At 29.2% G+C, this 19,319-nt stretch overlaps 2 protein-coding genes across 6 annotated transcripts; one reads left to right on the forward strand and one right to left on the reverse strand.

Moving 5' to 3' along the window:
* The first annotated feature begins 265 nt into the window (after positions 1-265).
* On the forward strand, positions 266-4,341 carry LOC113862735 (protein FATTY ACID EXPORT 3, chloroplastic). 3 transcript variants are annotated; one of them, XM_027495891.1, is made up of 7 exons: positions 266-737; positions 1,031-1,424; positions 1,990-2,157; positions 3,163-3,209; positions 3,321-3,349; positions 3,531-3,633; positions 3,870-4,341. In XM_027495891.1, exons 1-6 carry the CDS (start codon positions 516-518, stop codon positions 3,619-3,621), a joined length of 951 nt encoding a protein of 316 aa, XP_027351692.1. In that variant the 5' UTR covers positions 266-515; the 3' UTR covers positions 3,622-3,633; positions 3,870-4,341. The 3 variants fall into 3 exon arrangements, with proteins under 3 accessions (XP_027351692.1, XP_027351693.1, XP_027351691.1); XM_027495892.1 differs by having other exon boundaries at positions 3,768-4,088; XM_027495890.1 differs by lacking the exon at positions 3,870-4,341 and adding an exon at positions 3,737-3,818.
* A 3,244-nt stretch (positions 4,342-7,585) lies between these two features.
* On the reverse strand, positions 7,586-13,900 carry LOC113861434 (vacuolar-sorting receptor 1-like). Of its 3 annotated transcripts, none has more exons than XM_027494241.1 (12): positions 13,298-13,900; positions 11,675-12,370; positions 10,721-10,809; positions 10,538-10,607; positions 10,373-10,456; positions 9,890-9,966; positions 9,691-9,772; positions 9,249-9,331; positions 9,074-9,140; positions 8,746-8,874; positions 8,259-8,359; positions 7,586-8,059 (listed from the first exon to the last, which is right to left on the reverse strand). In XM_027494241.1, the coding sequence occupies exons 1-12, from the start codon at positions 13,593-13,595 to the stop codon at positions 7,964-7,966; spliced, it is 1,872 nt and encodes a 623-aa protein (XP_027350042.1). In that variant the 5' UTR covers positions 13,596-13,900; the 3' UTR covers positions 7,586-7,963. The 3 variants fall into 3 exon arrangements, with proteins under 3 accessions (XP_027350042.1, XP_027350043.1, XP_027350041.1); XM_027494242.1 differs by having other exon boundaries at positions 7,760-8,059; positions 8,259-8,353; XM_027494240.1 differs by having other exon boundaries at positions 7,760-8,059; positions 8,259-8,364; positions 8,745-8,874.
* Between the last annotated feature and the right edge of the window lie 5,419 nt (positions 13,901-19,319).

The following is a 19,319-nucleotide window of genomic DNA, read 5'->3' on the forward strand; positions in this document are numbered from 1 at the left end:
AAAACAGTTCCTAAAAGAAAATTCAAAATATAAATATAAAGAAATTTAAAACAATAAGATAAAAAATATTTTTAAAAAATGTTCTTTAGGTACTATTTTAAATGGTCTTTAGGTCCACTTCAATTTAAAACTTTAATAAATATCTTTTCTCTAAAAGAACAGGGAAGAAACAGCACGAGGGAAAGGAAATTAAAGTGGACCATTTCCTTGGACTTTGGGGTTTTAAGGGGCCCAAGGGAACATAGTAAGTATTTGTTGTTGTTTCATTTGATTAGGTGTAGGTGTCATTCTCACGCCCAGTTCTTCACTTTTTCCACTACTCACAAAAAACAGACACATTCTTCCTCGTCGTTTAGGACTTTTCACAGACACTTACCCTCCAATTTCAGTTTCCGTTCTTCCTTCTTTAAATTCCCTTTCACTTTGATTCCTATTCCTTCCTTCAAACCTCTCTAACTACTTTTTCGTAACCTTCGCCTCTCTTCAACTTCAACCTCTCTCTCGTTCTTGCGTCGATGAGTTTCACGATGGATTCGGTTTCGGTGTTGAACCCTAAACTCGCTCGCACCCATTTCTCTCTTCCATTCAACAGGTTTTCCCATTGCGTTAAGTTCGACCCTTTGCTCAAACCTCGCGCTTTCGCACTTTCCGTCAACGCCGTTTCCCCCAACTCCTGCTTTCTCACCCTCCACCGACGCCCGTTAACCGTCGCTTTTGCTGCTTCGCACCAAGGCTCGGTAAGATGAAAAAGGAACGATTTTTATTCATTTTCGTGAAATGGGGTGTTTTGGTTAACGCCATTGCTTAACCAATGCGTGTTTGTTTCAAATTACATCTGGAGCTGAAAGTTAGTTAGTTAATTAGCTAGATTCAACGGAAATGTTTCTGAATTACTCACTGTGTTTGGATTCCCGTCAAATCCATTCAAGCGTGGATTCATTTCAATGCTACAAGTTATAACTTTCATGTTTATTTAACTCGATTTGGATTAGGTTCCAAACACACTAATTTGGATTGGGGAACTGTGCAGGAGCATGAAGAAATTGAAGTGGAGAAGGGGCATGATGAGGGGGTCCACGCTGGCGCTGAAGAGTCACAAGAAGCATGGAAGCAGGTTATGGATACGTGCAGGGAACAAGCATTGAGATTTCAAGGTGTTTCTCAAGAAGCGTATGAATTGTATTCTAAGAAGGCCATTGTCATTCTGAAGGATACTACAGAACAGTTGAAGGTGCTGGCCGATAAGACGGGGAATGAATTGAGTGTGGCAGCGAAGGAAATCACTGATGAAGGCAAAGAGTATTTATCCGCAGCTGCACAGAATTCGCCTGAGGTGAAGGACATTGTGGAGACATTCACCTCTCCACCGGATGATCTCCACAAAATATCTGGAGTTCGTGACTTCTATGTTGGTGTACCTTATGGTATGTAATAATGTGACTGTGTTTTGTGTGGTCAGTTTTGAAATGGGCAAAAAAATATTTTTCTGCTGAATGCTACACCTATTGTGGATAGTATGTTTTCTAATATAATGCAGGAAGTGTGTTAAGAGGCATTTGAATGTAAGATGATGATTTGTGATTCCGTGATATCGATATTGTTCTTGAGGCTGATGTAGTCTTGTGGTAGGGGGCTTGCACAACAAAGGAAACATATTACGATGCTTATGTTACAATAGATAGCTTGCAAGGAGGGATGGCACCTTATGAGGATTAGGATTGGTACCTGTCAAGGAATAGCCTTTGGTAGGAGTTATATATATGCTAATGATTGATATTGAAGAGTATTATAAGGACTGATGTTGTCGGCATCTTTTTAGACATTGGGCTGATGTAATGGTGCTGGTTTATTGGGCCTCAGTATCAGTCCCATATGGATGTCATCTCATTTAATACTGATATGACTTCCATTATGTTGACTGAGAATATTTTATTGCCTCCTTTGCCCTCCCTTGGTTTAATATTTATGTGATATTCATATTCTTTGCAGGTTTGATACTTTCTCTTGGTGGCTTTCTTACCTTTATGGTAACAGGAAGTCTTGCAGCCATAAGGTTTGGTGTAATTTTAGGTGGTGTCCTCTTGGCTTTAAGCATTTCAAGTCTGAGATCATACAAAAGAGGACACCCCTCTCCTCTAGCTTTGAAGGGCCAAGCTGGTAAGATCATATGCTTTGTATTCATGGTTAAATTTAAGGCACAAGTCATCATTTAAAAAGAGTTTATTGAACAAGTGCTTAGTTAAGCTCTATATCCAAACCCACCCTAAATGGGTTATACGAATACGATAATTAGCACATGTTTGAGAACAAATTATTTTTGGGTAAAATTGTTTTTTCTATAAGTTTTCCCCGCAAACTGTCAAAACAAAGAACAGATTGTTTTCTAAAAGTAAGCTAAACCAAACAATAACATCCACAAATATTCATACTGATTTGGTTTTGCAACAGCATTATACTATTATGCAACCAGTTGGTTTAATTGAAAATACATCCAATTGACTTTGTGAATGTAACAAACTTTTATGCATGAATTTATATATTGATGAGGGGGTGGGATTTAATATTTCTGCTAAAATCAGAGTTGCTGCTTACACAGTCCGATTAACCAATTTTCTTGCTCATTCAAGCTTATTTTTTTATTAAATCTTAAAAGGAGTTGGAATGACAATTAGCCTGTGTATTTAACTGTTGTAATGCCAACTTGCACTTGTTTCACAGAACTGTTGCATAGTTTTAGGGTTTAATCTTGCTTTTCTGTATAATTGATGCCTTATATATATGCCTTGAGTTATTATTTTTCTTTGGCTGGGACCGTTGATCCTGACTAATTTAAGTTACACTCAGTGTACCCATTTGAAAGGACAAAGTTCAACACTCATTTTTTACATTTACAAGACTCAAACTCAAGACTCTTTTTGCTATGATTTGTTTTGGTCATATTTTAAATACTAAACAAATTGCATCCAAATATATTATGATCATTCTTTACACTTATCCGGGTGACGATAATATGGTTACATCATTTATCACAACATGAACTTTTTTTTTAAAATCAATTATGTTTATTGGTTTCTGGACATTCCATGTATTTTTCTTTTTCAATTATGTGTATTTGTTTGTTTCTCAATCTTGAGGCTTATCTTAAATTACTTGGACTTGCAGCCATAGCAACTATATTGTTTCTGCGGGAGATAAGATCACTAGGCAAAGTAAGACATTCTTTATATTGAATATTTATCAAAATTATCTAACTTTCATGCCAATAAAATGGATATTAATTTAAAACTTTTGCTAATTTGTTCCTGTTTTTCTTTTCTCAGGGATCAACTTATTTCACTGCCTTGATCAGGTTCTTGAAACTTTATTATTAGTTAGCTTATATATGGACTTATATATCTTCATTTTGAAGTTAATTGTTACACTAGTTTTTTTGTTTTTCTTTGACATTCTAATCTTTGATTCAATGCTTTGTTTGCTCTTTCATATCAATTAATATTTTGTTATGTGACAACTTTGTTTTACATCTGCAGTACTGCAGTAGTGGCATTTTATGTCTATAGAATATTACTGGAACGTAATCAACAGAAGGGCTCAAACTTGGAAAGTGAACCAGAAAACTAGTTCCACGATAAGGTTAGCCTATTAAAATTCATAGATATTATATTTTAATCCAAAAAATCTTCTGGGGAACATATAAGAGAAATATTTCCCTTCCAACACATGCACTTTTCTTTAGTGTCAATAATTCATTTCTATATTCCACTCAGTGTCAAAAAATCAAGATCTGCGTGAAGATCAGATAAAGAAACTGAAGATCTACTTGAAAATGGTCGGAGTAAATTTTGGTGATTATTTATTTTTTTATATAGTTTTTCACGGGCTGGGTCATCATAGACTAAAGACTCCCTGCTGAGGGTTTTGGTTCCATGCCTGGAAAAATGAAGCTCGGAAAATCTGGATAAAATTTCATGTGTACTTTCATGTTTAGTTGTGGTTTATTTGGAAAATTACAAATATCATGTTATGAGTAACCTCTCTGAGGTGGGATATTACTAAAATCTAGATATATTTTAGTTTTTTTTGGGGCCCCTCTGTGTTTGTCAATTTCTCCTCGATCTTTGTGTGGCTTGGGGAGAGTAACCTTGACCATGCACTTTAGAAACATCAAAATAAGTACCTAGCTCCTTGTGTTTTTCTCCCCGCAAGAAGGGAAATTTTAAAACGTAAAGGTTAACTTAAGCGTGGGATTGTAAACTAATTTGATTAAAACGCTTTTTTATTAATGTTTCTTCTGTACCAAACTGGAAGGATGAGAACAAATGCAGCTGACGTAAGTTCCCTTTAGCTTCTTTTAGCAGTTGAACAAATTACAATACTGATTTATTGTCAAAGCATGTCTTTGTGCAATATAATGTATTATAAAATAATGAAAATTAACCCAAAAAAAATAATGAAAATTGAAGTAACCTATGCATTGATAATCTTTTCCCATTCGTGTAATCAGAGCTATTAGAAAATGCTCGTGCCAAAGGAGTGAAGTTGATGCTGATTAGATCTGTTCCATATGGGTGAAATATAATTAATCCAGCATTATTGAATAGTCGATGATTTTTTTTGCAAAATTTGTTATATGTTGAAGGCCATTATCAATGTATTGTTTGGTGCTGCCATCGGTCAAAACTCTTTCCCCTCTCCGTTGTAAAATACGATGTTTGGTGCTGCTCGGATGAGGATTTGGGATGGAGTGGCTTGGGATCCTCTTCTGGGGTTGTGCCAGATGTGTGGGGTTTGTGGGTAGGGAAGGGAGGGTCGAGAGGAACATCAAAGAAGTTACAAAGATTATAAACGAAGGCACTGCGAGTAGGAATGAAGATAAGCCTGATTGTTTGACAAGGGTTTATAGCTTAGTTTTTTTAAAGTTTAATTCAACTTAATCTATTTAATTAATAAGTTTAATTTAAGTTTTTTAAAAAGTTTAATTAATGAAATAAATCAAGCTTGAGCTTAAATTTTTTTTTATTAGAATATTTTATAATAATATATTAAATAATTTTATATAAAATTATAATATAATAATAATAAAATTTTAAATTAAAAACTCTAATTTTTTTTGTTAGAGTTGAAAAGAGTTTTTACTAAATACTTTTTAAGAGAGAGAGTTTTATTGACTAAGTCTTTTGCATATTTTATATGTATAATAATGATTTACATTGTGTTATTTTAATTACGTTTATGTAATTTAAAAGTGATAAATAAAAATATGTAATTTTATTATATATATTCAGGATGTTCAATTATTATTTTTTTAATAGTTTATTTATTTATAAGCTTTATGACTTTTAAAGGGATATATTTATATAGATAGTTTAATAGCCTATTTATAAAAAAGTTTAATGACCTATTAAATATTTTAATAAGCCGTTAAAAAGATTAATAAATAAAATTAAACTTTTAAAAAGATAAAATTAAATTTAATAAAAAGTTTATAATAAATAATGTCATATCTAAATTTTAAAATTATTAAATAAATAAGACATATATATACAAAATTAACATAGTCTATTTTCATCCCTAATTGGGAGGGGGTAGACCCATGCGAGTGTTTGGAACAAAGAGAAATGGGCTACTTAACCGTTTGCCTTTTCAAGCGTCTTTGATATTGCGTAACTGCTTGTGATTTTGTGACCATATCAAGTTTCACTCTTCTGACAACGCTGTTGATGGTAGTGTTGGCTTAACACAACATTCACAAGATTTATCACTAGCAACCCATACGTCACCAGGTGTCACAAGGCGTAGTGAGTTGCATGCCCATGTTAAAAAACTTGCAGAAGTTGGTGTAGAACAGCTTTCACATCTGTCTTTCGATTTGGAATATCATCAGTAAGAAAACAGTGTTACTGAGGAACTTAATTTAGAAATACTAATGAAAGGAAAGGATCAGTTTGTTGTTAGGTATTTGACTAAAGGAACATTGGAGATTGTTACCAAGTATTTGACCAAACAAGTTCATCAGAATTTCTATAGAACCTATTACTAAAATAGTCCTGGAAGAGATTCTAAGTGGAGTAGAAAGAGTTTTTAAAGACAACAACATTTTTGACGCACAAACTATGAGGAATATATCATCCCAGAGTTATTTTTTTAGTTGGTGGAGGAAGAGATTGAGTGTTAAGCTATATTATTTTAACTACTTTAATTTTAAGTGTTATTTAGCGTGATATTTTAACAAAAGTTAATATTATTATGATATAAATTTTTAGTTGAACTAGTAAAATCGTGAATTAATGAGTTAGTTTAAAAATTTTTAATTTTTTTTATGGTCATAATTCTAGTTACTAATTTGACAGTTTATTCAAATTTTTTATCTTTCAAGACTAAATTGATGTTAATTTAGAAGTAATATATAACCTTTGGACAAGCCCACTTTTTTATGATTAAACTGTGTTTTGTCTTTAAATAAAACTAGTTTGCTAACCATCGTTAAAGGGATGCTTGTTTGAGTTTTGATTTTTTAAAACGTAAATTTTAATTGCTAATGATAAATGTATTCAAAATTAAACCAAATTATTTTTAAACCACTAAGTTGATATAGAGAAATGAAAAAAAAAAAAGATTAAACCGATTAAACCAAAAATTGAAAAAATTACATTTTATATTCCAATTCGGTTCACATTCTTAAAATCAAACCAAACTGGATTTATAATAAATTTATATTTTTTATTGCATTTTTATATAAAAAATATTTTTTATTGAATTTTATTATAACATTATATAAATATATAGTGCATCCTTTCTATTTATTTTAACTTTATTTTTCTCAATTAAATATTTTTCTATCAATAATTTATTTTTATTTTTTATTTTTTTATGATCATTTCTTTTCTCTATTTTTTTTCAACAAACTCATTTAAATTTTTGAGTTACGACTTACTGTAAATTTAAAAATAGATTAAAAGTTATAATAATTAAAAAAATTAATAATAAAAAAAATCAATCTAAATTGAACTAATATTTTCTAGTTTGAGTTGGTCCAATTTTCAAATTATATTTAAATAAAACTAAACTGAATCGCATGTTATTTTTATATGTAGTTTATATGATTTTTTGAAGAAAAATTAAACTAAAATAATGTTTTTATATACATACAAGATTCAAATCCAAAATCTTAATTAAGAAAAATCAAACATAAATTACTTAACTTTGACTAGTAAAAACATGTTTTAAAAGGTTAGTAAAATTATATATATATATATATATATATATATATATATATATATATATATATATATTTGATTAGTAGCTAAAAATTGTAGTTATTTCTACAAATTAAAAATATTATAACAGAGTATTAAAAAGGTGGTATCTCCTTCAATAAATCATGTTTCCTATCAATCTCAATGCGATTCTTTTTCAAAAACTATACATCGTCTTTCGTTTCTATAATAAATATTCGGCATTGATAAAATGAAAGCTTAGCTTGTTCGATTAGTATTATCTTATAAAATTAATATTTAAACGAAAACATGCGCCATGTAGTCTCCAGAAAATTAATAGTTTCATATATAAAAATCTTGTGATGAACTAAGTAATAATTTATGTCTTCAACTTTACTCTTCCATACCAAGTATAATGTCCCGAACAGAAAATGGTGCAACATTTTGGAGCCAAAGAGAAAAAACACATAAATTTATCAAGAGATTGTTACTATCTCATAAACAAACCAAAGGATAATATGCCAACACTATTTTGGCTTGAAATTTACAAAGTTAAATAATAATAAAAAACGAAAATAAATTCTGCTATTAGAGTGAGGTAAGGAAAAAAAACACTAGAGGAAGGATCATAACATACTGAGCAAGCTTATGAAAGCTTGGATATCACTCATCTCCATTTAGGTGTAGAGATCACGCCAAGTTACTAAGTAATCTTTAGACTTCTCAAAGAAGTAGAATACTTAGATCTATACATCATGACGAACTTGATTAGAGACCTCAGGTTGATTATCCAAAGGCATGTATTGAGCCATTATTGCACGAATCTCGGAATCCATATATCTCTGCCAAATTTTTTTTTAAAGAATTAACAAACAATTTAAGGATGACAATGCATAAAAATTGACACATATCGTTGGCAACAAATCAACAAGACTCAAAAAAATAAAATAAAAACTGAAGTTACTTTTGTTCATATTCTGACACTAGTGTCTAAATGTGGCATTAATATATGAACAAAACTTCAAACTTGCATACTCATACCTGGATTCTGTACTTGTAAAATGCATATCCTCCAGAAACAGCAACCACCACAACGAGGATAACCATCCAGATGTTTACTGAAGAAGTATATGAACCTGCACCTGCATATATACATTGATGATTAGAACGGCAGGAATAAAATGTTGAAACCTTTGCAAATAATATACATGTGAATAGAATCTAAAGCCTCAACTGCATGCATAGAGTATCTACAACTCGATCAAGATAAGGAACTGCGAGTTTGGAAGGGAAAGCACACTAGAATTTTCCATTTTAGTTTAAAAGCAAATTTAAACTAAAATGGAAATTTGAACCTGATGTGCTTCTCAAAGAAAAACTTGATACTTCACGGATAGAAAAGGAAATGCCAGGGGAGAATTGTCCAGTGACAAGTGCAAAATCATAAGATATTATACAAAAACAAGCATTTAGCAAGACAGTTTTGAAAGCAGTACAGAAAATGATAGAAAAACTAAAAAAGCCTCACCAAAACACACGTCATTGTCTTGCGAGTAGATCATACCCCTACTGCATTTGCACTCATAACTCCCCCAGGTGTTTTTGCATTTGCAATCTGGGCACCGACAGGCCAATTTCTCTTGGCACTCATCAATATCTGCAACATAATCAGAAGAAGAATATAGAAAAGGCAATATTTTCAAGAACAGCTAATAGCATGATTAATAATAACTGCAGGTATCTAGATCACATTCAAAAAGTCAACACTAGTACACTAAGAGAAGTAACTCTCTCTGATGTGTATTTGTGGTTCGTCAGATAATAGAATAATACGCCGAATTTAGGACAGGAAGTACCTTCACATGACTGGACTCCATCCCCTCTGAACCCAGGTGGACATGTACAACCCTTTTTTTGGTCATCCTGCATTATCAATTAAGAAACAAAAGACAGTTACTATCTAGCACATAAGTCTTGCTCCTACCCCTTCTAACCAAAAGCATGCACCAAAGGATGACCAAGACAACTTACAATACAGGCAGAGTAAACCCTGCCACGTTGGGCTCCCTTCCAACAACCACCATTGTTGATTTCACACCTCAAGGATTCTGAAGCTGTTGAAAAATTCAAATTCCATGAAAATGAAACCCATAAAGAAATTGAAATTAACATAAGTAGAAACTTCACAACCTCCATGCCACATAGACTACAAGGACAAGAAACAAATTATGTAGAATGACAATCATGGATAAAAATTAAAAGTGTAGACAGAACAAAAGGAGTTAGAAATATAAACCCCAAACATCAATTTGGTGAGATGATGATAATATGTGTTCTATTTGTGAGTTAAATTGGAAGACTCCTTAATGTCTTGGAAAACTTATATATTTTCTGTTTGTGCAGTTTCTGGCAGAAATAGATTTTAAAATATGTAGAATGAAGCAATTTATCTGAATTTGACAATCTAATTTACCTTCGCAGTGGGTATATCCATCGCCAAGAAACTTCACATTTTGCACAATAGGGCATTCACATACTCTTCCTCGGAAAGTGTCCTATAATTAGAAAAACGTGCAGATGATTGAAACCATAAGAGCAAGATCTCATGTGAAGTAAAAACATAATGAACTTTTCACAATAATATGCCTAACAAGGTTCAGTTAACCAAATACCCTGCATGCAGTAATGTTAGAAGATTTGTCCTGCCAACAACCACCATTGTTCACCAAACACTCATTTGTTTCCATGTCTGCAAAGAATGATTAGTAAAATCATTAGCTCCTGAACAAGATTCAATTTCAACGAGTCAGCTGCCAGTACATCTATGATTCTATCTAATCATAATCCAGATAGTTCTTCTATCAAAATTGAAAGATGAAAGCATCAGAATGAAAAAACGAGGAAAGAAGAAAATTTCAATGTTATGACTTCTAGAACTACCTAATAAACACAGCTTGTTGATACATAAAAGGCAACAAATAATCCAGATCATTTGAAGCTTCTATATATAAAAGCAAACTCTCCTAAAAGATATAAAAAATAGTGAATACTGTAGAGGCAGAAAAAAATTCCTGCAGTTTCCTATAATATTTTTTTGGGGGGAGGGGAAGATTCAGGGTGAAAAGTAAAAATTAAAATGGAAATGAAAAAAGGACCTGGAGTTAAGCAAATTGATGGTTCAGTGGTCTCTAGGAAACCTGCACATATTGCCTTAAGAACAGCAGGTCTTGACAATTTACCTAAAAGCAGATGAAAACACACATTATATAATATAATATGGTCAGATAGCAGTCAAGATATCTAGAAAAGCTGCCTCATACCTCTATACTGTCCGTTGTTTATAACAAGAGTAGGCAGTATAGTAACATCGCCACGAGTGCCTTTGCCAATCTGAAACAGAAGTTGGAACAAAATACAATCATAAAACAGAAGAAAGGCCAAAATGAAAGAACAAGCCAACAAGAATTACCATAAAAAAATGTTTTGTACTTTTGAAAACTAACCTGTGCTTCCTGTTCAGCCTTAAGAACAGGATTGTCAACATTTGCATGAGGATCTCCAACGCAGTCTTTAATCTTCTTCAGATCAACACCTGTAAATTAAATGGAAGACAAAAAGAGGGAGAGAGGGACAAGCATATCAGTTATTAGAATGATGCCATAAACCTTTTTAAAAGAACTTTTGAGATAACGAAAGACTAGTTTAGTTTATGCTAAAAATACAACAAAGGAAAAAGACAATGGCTAGGTACACGATTCTTATGTTGGGTTCATGAGAATGCCAGTGATACTTCCATCAGTGCTAATACAAATTTGGGTTGTTTGTCATATATACCAAAGCTTTATCATTTTTGAGTGATTATTTCAAGGTTTACAAAGTTATACCTGGGAAAGTAAAGTTGGGAATATGACATTCCCATGTTTGATACAAGCCCAAAAACAGAATTCCTAAGTACTGTTGATTCTGAGGAGAGTGACAAAATCTATATTTTGCTAAATTTTCATTCCTATGGTGAAGGGCAGCTATGTTGCTTTCTCATGGTAATATGGGATATTGTTTCATAACCCAACTATTAATTTCAATTTTCACTCTCTTTTTTCTTCTCATTTGGCTTTTTGAAAATTATGAAATATTAAATTTTAGCCAAACATATTTATTGAATTTACCCTGGAATAACAATTTTAATTATAGCTTCCCTAAGAATGTAATTCCTTGGATCATAATAATATACCTTCAAACAAATGCCTCCTTATAAAACAATGCAATGCTGGGGGCACTAAATTATTAAAAAAAAAAAAATGAAACCAAGGAGATACATAATATATTGTTTGAAATTAAAATCATTATATGATTTTTCTTTTGGGCAAATTGCTGCAAGCCATTCAAAATCAAACACCAAAGAAAAGCACAAGCCAGTTTCAAAGTGTATGCATAGAAAAATGGAATGCTCAACGTACCAAGAGATTTAATAACTTGATCAGAGCATTCTTCTGTGTACTTTTTCTCTTTCATGGGGCAACGAATTGAAAAGTCAGTCACGTAATCCCACCATTGCCAAGGCTTTCCACTTTCATTTGCCACTTTAAAGAAGCAAGCTTGGCGTAAGTTTTGAACAACAACATCTTTGCCATCATACCCGCTATTGAAGTCTTGTTCAGGATCTGGAGCACAGTACCTTCCATTGTTTATGCACTGAGACTTGCACTGTTTGCTCAAGAGAAATGCTTCAGGGCAATACCAAGTTATATAGTGAGGGGTAAACTGACTGAACCCTTTCTGCTCAAGTAGTTGAGCTGCACCTTTAAAGCTCTTCAGAAAATCAATTTGATTGTCACACTTTGGACCACACTGATCATTGCTATTTGTCCATAACTCATACTCGACTCTATCATCGGGATGCGGAAGTGCCTCTCTCCAATCAAGATTTATGTTAACCATCTCTCCATTAGAGAGAGCCTCCTTGATTTTATCCCCCACAGATTTGCTGATAAGAGCAGAAGGAATAATAATCTTTTCCACATAACCATCATTTGAACCATTCCCTTCTTCAGGAGTGTCCATGGTGATCAATGTTTCTGACTTGTCATCAGCTACAAGAATAGCTGCTGCTCCACCATTCTGTGCATTCCACGCCTTCAAAGTGAAGTAACAATCTACCAAAATGACCATGGGAAAATTTTAAAGGGTTAATCCATTTTTGTGTGGTTGTGTTCCTAACAACCAATGTGTTGACATCTTCAGCATAGCACCATGCAGTCTAGTGTACTTTTATCTCTACTCCCACCATCATTCATACCCAAGAAAAACAAATTAACATAAACTCAAGACATGAGAAACTCTGCATCCTTGACTTTAGCATTGCATGCAACATTTACAATATCTCTTGCAGAAACTCCCAGCGAACTTGTTACATTATACTGGGAAGATCTACAGTGTTTCTTCTGATATCAACTTAATTACTTAAAACCAGAACATAACAAAATTAGAAGGAAAATGATATTCAATTAATTAAATAAGTAACTCCTACTTTCTGTGTTAAGCCAAAAGTAGCACTAGAAACTAAAATAAAACGGAATTCCAATGCACAAGATATTCAAAATTACCGTAATCAAAATAAAGGATGGAAATTGAAACAGTAGCTCAGTACATATTTACATCCTCAAAATAACATGTTATGCGAGCAACCACTGAACAGTCCCCAAATATTTCATAAAACTTTGACTTCTTATTTTAAATTTAATTAGATCACACTGACAGTCTAAAAGTTTTTACATTGCCACTTAATTATAAATTATCATATTATTGAAAATTGTTGACTTCTATAGTAATTAATCAGTTTTGCAAACCTTTGTCATTAAGGCGGCTGATTTTAAGCATCTAAAACTAGTAAATTTATTTTTAGAATATAACATTTATTATACTTTTACATTTTTAATGTAATAAATATTTTCATTCCCAATAAAGACTTCCCATCTTTAGTAATTTAACTTGTTAATAAAAAATATACTTGTTTATCTTTCCCTTTCTGTAATGGGATATTCACAAACTAAAGAGTTTAAAAGGACTAATGAAAAACTCACCTCCTCGATCAACTAGAAGAAATGTGGGAAAACTTCCGGGCTTGGACTGAAACGAAACATCAACATCACTGAAGTTTCTGCATCCCTTTTGATTCACCTTTGGGTACACCACAGAGCCAACCAATGTTCCTCCGTACTTTGGGACCCCAAAATTCCCAATTGCACATTCATATGTACCCTTCAACGATTTGGGTGAAGTGACTTTCAAACTGTTCTTCTCCACCACAAACCTACCCAAACAACACCCCAACACCAAAAACGAAACGCACAACAAAAAGCTTGACTTTGCACTCATCATCTTCTTCCCACGTTGCAAAAGAGGAAGAAGATCGAGATCAACGATAAAAACTGAAATTCAAAGTGGAATTTATGCAAGTGTGATCAAAGGGTGAAGACCCAGATGAGGAAAATGAGAATAGAGGCCCAAAAATGAGGCTTTTCGGGTTCTGGAAGGTTTATTGGTTTCTGGGTCAGCAAGGTGATGCGTGAGAATGGAAAAGCATCGAAACCTTAAAGGTGTCGAAATGAAGAACCAAATGGTGTAAACGTGTCAGTTACGTTCAACTGTAATTGAAATCGTCGCCGTAGGAAAAAAACAAACACAAACAGAAACGAAGATTTGTTATTATTAACGTCGTCATTGTTACAGATGCTGCTATTGTAATTTCCATTTTTTTACCCATTTTTTACCCATTTTTTTAATCGCCAATAACTTGTTGAGACAATTTCTTCCTTTTCCTTTTTATGAGGACTTGTTCAGACTTAACTATGCTTCAAGTTTTCTTATTATATAATCGATATATAATTTTATTTTTTTAATATTTTTATTCAAATTTAATATTTAAATTTTAGTTATTTTAATTAAGGTATATTTTTATTTTTTATTTAAATTTTTTGTAACCAATATAAATTTATATTATATCATATTTTCATCATTTTTTTAAAATTTATAGGACAAAATATTAAATAAAAGGCTTAGTTTTTACAATAAAAAAATGATAAAAATTAACATATGTAAGAATTTTGATGTAAATGTAATTTGTTTAAAATGTTAAGGGTGTAAATATAAAAATATTGAAAGCTAATTGTAATAAGTTAAATATTATTTGAAATAATTTTTTATAAGGTAAATGTTATTTTTAATTTTTCTTATTAAATAATTTTAATAGCTTATTGTCAAAATAAAAAAAAAATTATAAGACAGTGTTACCAAATATAACTTTATTTATTCATATTATATAACTGATTAAAATGTATTAAATAACTAAAAAAAGATTAATGTGTGTAAATTATCTACAAGGTTAAAAATAAAAATATGAAAAAAAATTTGTAATCAACTTTCAAAATATTACAAATTTTTAAACAAGTTAAAAGCTTGTGTTATCATACATGTAAGTTGATTTTTTTTTTAATAAAAAATTACTAAATGTAAGTTTATTTAATTAATTTAAAAATGATAAAATAAATGCTTCAAAAAACACAAAAATAAAATAAATAATTGTTATAACTTCCATTACTTTCAAAAGCAAAAGATTGTTATAATCTTAAGGAGGATTTAAAAAATCATCAAATATATTTTTCCATTAAAAAATTATAAATCCATTTATGTTAACTTATTAAAATAAATTAAAATATAAATAATAAATAGTTTAAAATATTAAGTTGTGATTAAGTTATTATATATATATATATATATACACCGAATGGATGGATAAAGTCAAGCATCGTGCTTGCGGAAGTATTCAAAAATACAAAATAAGACTGGTTGCTAAGGGTTATATCAATTTAGTAATTTTTTTTATTGTAGGATTATTATTAAATTAAAATAAATTTTTAACTAATTAATAAAAATATATTACACGAATTTCAAAAAATTAATAAATTTAAATAAGATTAATATTATAATGATTAATAATAAATATTTTATTATATTAAATAAAATTAAATGAAGAGATAAATATAAATTATACAAAATTCAAAATTTTATTAAATTAAAAATATTTTGACATGGTGAAAAAAAAATCAATTCTTAGAAGTACTTCTGTTTTAAAAAGATTCCAAAACTACTGATGTTTAAAAATTTAGAAATTATATACCAAAGTTAATTAAACTATTTGGTTTTAAAAATGGTACACTTCACCATATTAAAGATTCTTCTGGCCATTACAACAAAAAAGAGCGGTTTTAAAAATTAAATCGATCTTAATATTGTGTTTCTTGGTAAAGACCTTCATGAAGATTCTTCTTTGCCTCTAATTCCATGCTTGCTTCTTCTTCTCTCATGGGAAAAAAAAAAACCACTCTATCAAGATCTTCAAAGGCTAAACACAAAAACTTTAAAAGTTGTTTCGTTTCAAGAAATATTTCTTTTATTTTAATTTTATTTTATGTTTTTAAAGATTTGTACAAGAAATACTAAAAGATATTCTTTTTTATTTTCTGTATAAATCTCAAAATATATAATGAAAATAAGGCGGTAGTTTTATAATTAAAATAAAAATAAAAAAACATTTTATAAACTAAACCCACCCTTAGTTTCTCTTAGTTTTTGTAAGCTCCGATGGATTTTATGACAATCATTTCTCTTAGAATATAATAATTGCATGAAAAGATAATTAGACGATTATAATTAATTAGGATAATTATCTATAAATATGTAAAATTAGTTTTTTTTTTTTTAACTTTTATTTTCTGAATAAATACTGACTGTGCTTGTGTGGTTTCAGTAACGAAAAGGCTTGAATCCTCTTCTCAAGTCTCAACAATTAATAATGATAATAATTATTTTTAAAATGATAAAATTATTTAAAATAAAAATAAACAAATTTTTTTAAAATGAAACAACACTGATTATCTAACATTTAATTTAAAGAAAAAGAAAGAAAAGCATAAGAAGAAAACTTGCTCTAATAATAATATAATAACTCATTTCATAACTTCTTGATAAGCATGAAAAACATTTTTTGAACCATTGGAGGGAATACTTAAAGTATTTTCTTCATACTTATGTATATTTTTAAGATGCATGTATACAAAAAAAATATAAATAAATAAATATAATAATTTAAAGTATCAATTTTTAATTATTTAATATCATCATTGCGATAAAGACATAATTACGAACATACACAGCACTTAACTAGTTTTAAAAACCTAAAAAAAGAAAAAGAAAAAAAAATGTAGACGTTGACAGTGCCCTTGTGATTCACATGGGCGGCAATTGGCATTAAAAAAACTAGGGTCACTTTAAAAAAAAAAAACTAGATAAGCAGTAAGATAACTATATTTAATATGACTTAAATTTAAATTATAAGTCAAGTTAAAATATAATTATATACGTATAACTTTTGGTCAATTGATTTATGTTGATTAGTGACTTGTTATATAGCTATTTTTAATTTATAATTTATAATTTTTAGAAGATATATATTATTTTTGTGAATAGAAAAATTTAACAAATTTCCTCAACCCTTTATCAATCTAAACCAAACGGAGGTGAGCAAAACTTATTTTGTGATTTATTAATTCACAATTTGAGAAGAAAAGAGTGTGATTGATGAGTAATGTTTTAAGTTTATAGTGTAGCAATGTTTCTGTGCAGTTATTTATCTTAATGTCTTCAGTTTTCTCCCATAACTTCAAATTGTGTCATGTTAACTTAAAATCCCTTAAATTCTTAGTTTTTTTTTAAATCTAGAGTTTAATAAATTGAAAAGTCAAAAGATAACAAAATCAACAAGGGACTGTCTATTCATATTTAACCAGGTTAAAGGATTTTCTCCACTCCAGCCATAACACAAGCATCCATTAACTTATGTATTTTTTAAATATTATTAATTTTAGATAAAATTTTATTATTTTTAGTTTTAAAATATTTGGCTAAAACAAAAATTATAAAAATTGTTAACATTATTCTATTAGTAATATTTAAAAAATAATTAATAATAAAGTCTTATGTAACAGAGTATGTTTTTTTAGGCAATAAATCAAATTGCAATAGAATATACTTTTACATTATATAAACTTTTTACAGGATAATTTAATTGTAAAATTAAGCATTAGATCAATCTAAAATAATTTAATACTATATTCTTATATATTAAATTTAAAATAATATACATATTTAAAATATATAAAAAAATAGGACATTTTGATTGAATTTTTATAATTATTTGATTTTAATAATATTTAACATAAATAATTATGATAATATATAATTATAATTTAAGAATTATAATTAAATATTTTTCTTTCTTTGAAAGTTAATAATTTTAATTTTTTTTCTATTTTTATTTATAAATTTTTTAAAAACTTCCCACTCTAAAAATTAACATATCAAAGTTCACATCTGAGTTGACAAGGTATCAAATTGAAAGGATTGGAATCATACAACAGTGACACAAAACATGAGATAATACAGAAAGCATTTATCCCTGTATCAGCATGCAAATATAAAGTAGTTGATGTTACATTTAACTGTTTTCTTATCAAGTAACCATTAATTCAAGAAATGACATTAATGCAAATATCAAAACCCTTTACTTAGAAAAAGATGGAACAAAATCAAAGACAATTGATGCATCACATCCAGAGTTAAATCATTAAAAAAAAAAAACATTTTTAAATGATATTATTAATTGTAGAAAAAAGTTATCAGCATAAAATTACATGAACTCCAAAATAAAGAGAGATATAGCTGTGATTCAAAATTGTATAAACACAACAAGTAGTAAAGAGAAAAATCAATCCAAATAAGAAGCATATCTGAACATAATTTTTGCTTAGATTCGATAGCATTGTACAAATTAAAATTGCCATACAAAACTACAAAGATTTGCAATTGAAAAGAAATAGAGTTTGCAAGGATTTGAAATTGTAGAGAAAGAAAGAGAGTAACAGTGAGACAAAACTAAAGTTTAAGAGAAGAAAGAAATAACTTGATTGATGAGATGAAAGGGTGAGAACAAGTTTGCGCAAAAGAGTCAGGGATTTAAAAAGATAAATTAGTTATTTTACAATTACTTAAAAAAAACTCAAATTAGAATAACTCAAAAATTCAAGTGAAATTTTTCTCTTCATTTTTCTTTAAGGGTTAACAAGTTAATATTTTTTAAAATATTACTGGTAACTAAAATTATTTATTGTTTTTTCACTTAATACTTATATTGTAATAAAATATTTTATTTTTAATAACTTAAAATAAATAATAAAAATTAATGTTAGTAAAATTATTTTTAAAATCGTTTCATGTACTCATTTTTTTTTTAAATTGTAGAAATAATTTTTTGCTGGCAAGAACATAGCATTTGCAAGCTATGAACTTCATAATTAATGAAAGAAGACAGTGGAGGGAGCCAACCTGCTTAATTAGGATATTTGGTAGCAAATTAAATTCATACTAATGGGATAAACATTTTTTAAATCCAAATCTCTTTTCCTTTAATCTTCTTCCTTTTCTTTCAGGCTTTCAGGTGTATATTATCATTTTTGCATTATTTACATCACCTTTTTTTGTTCTTATTTTACTTACGCTATTTTTTAAAATTTATTGTTTCAAAATATATTAACATTAAGTTTTAAATTTTATTTATAAAAAACTTTCAAAATTTAATTTTTAGAGTGTGTAAACATACTTGATAATTAAATGCAGAAAACAAAAAAAAAATGTTATTAACAAAAAAATTAACACGAAAACTAATTTTCAGCACTCGTTTACTATTGTTCTGTGTGTTTGTGTAGTAAAAACAAATTTTTATCTTCAATTTAAAATTATAAAACAAATCTTTAACTTTGATTTTAATTTTACTCTTATTTTGTTCACTTTCTTGCACTTTTTTCTCTATTACAATGCTCTTATAAAATTATAATACTAAAAATAATACAAAAATATAACATAGCAATTTAAGATAATTATAATTAAAAAGTAAAAAAATTCAGAAAATAAACAAAGTAGTATTCAAAATTAAAAATATAACATAGCAATTTAAGATAATTATAATTAAAAAGTAAAAAAAATTCAGAA

This window comes from Abrus precatorius, unplaced genomic scaffold (assembly GCF_003935025.1).
Source record: "Abrus precatorius isolate BTA unplaced genomic scaffold, Abrus_2018 Scaffold3, whole genome shotgun sequence".
NCBI classification, from domain to species: domain Eukaryota; kingdom Viridiplantae; phylum Streptophyta; class Magnoliopsida; order Fabales; family Fabaceae; genus Abrus; species Abrus precatorius.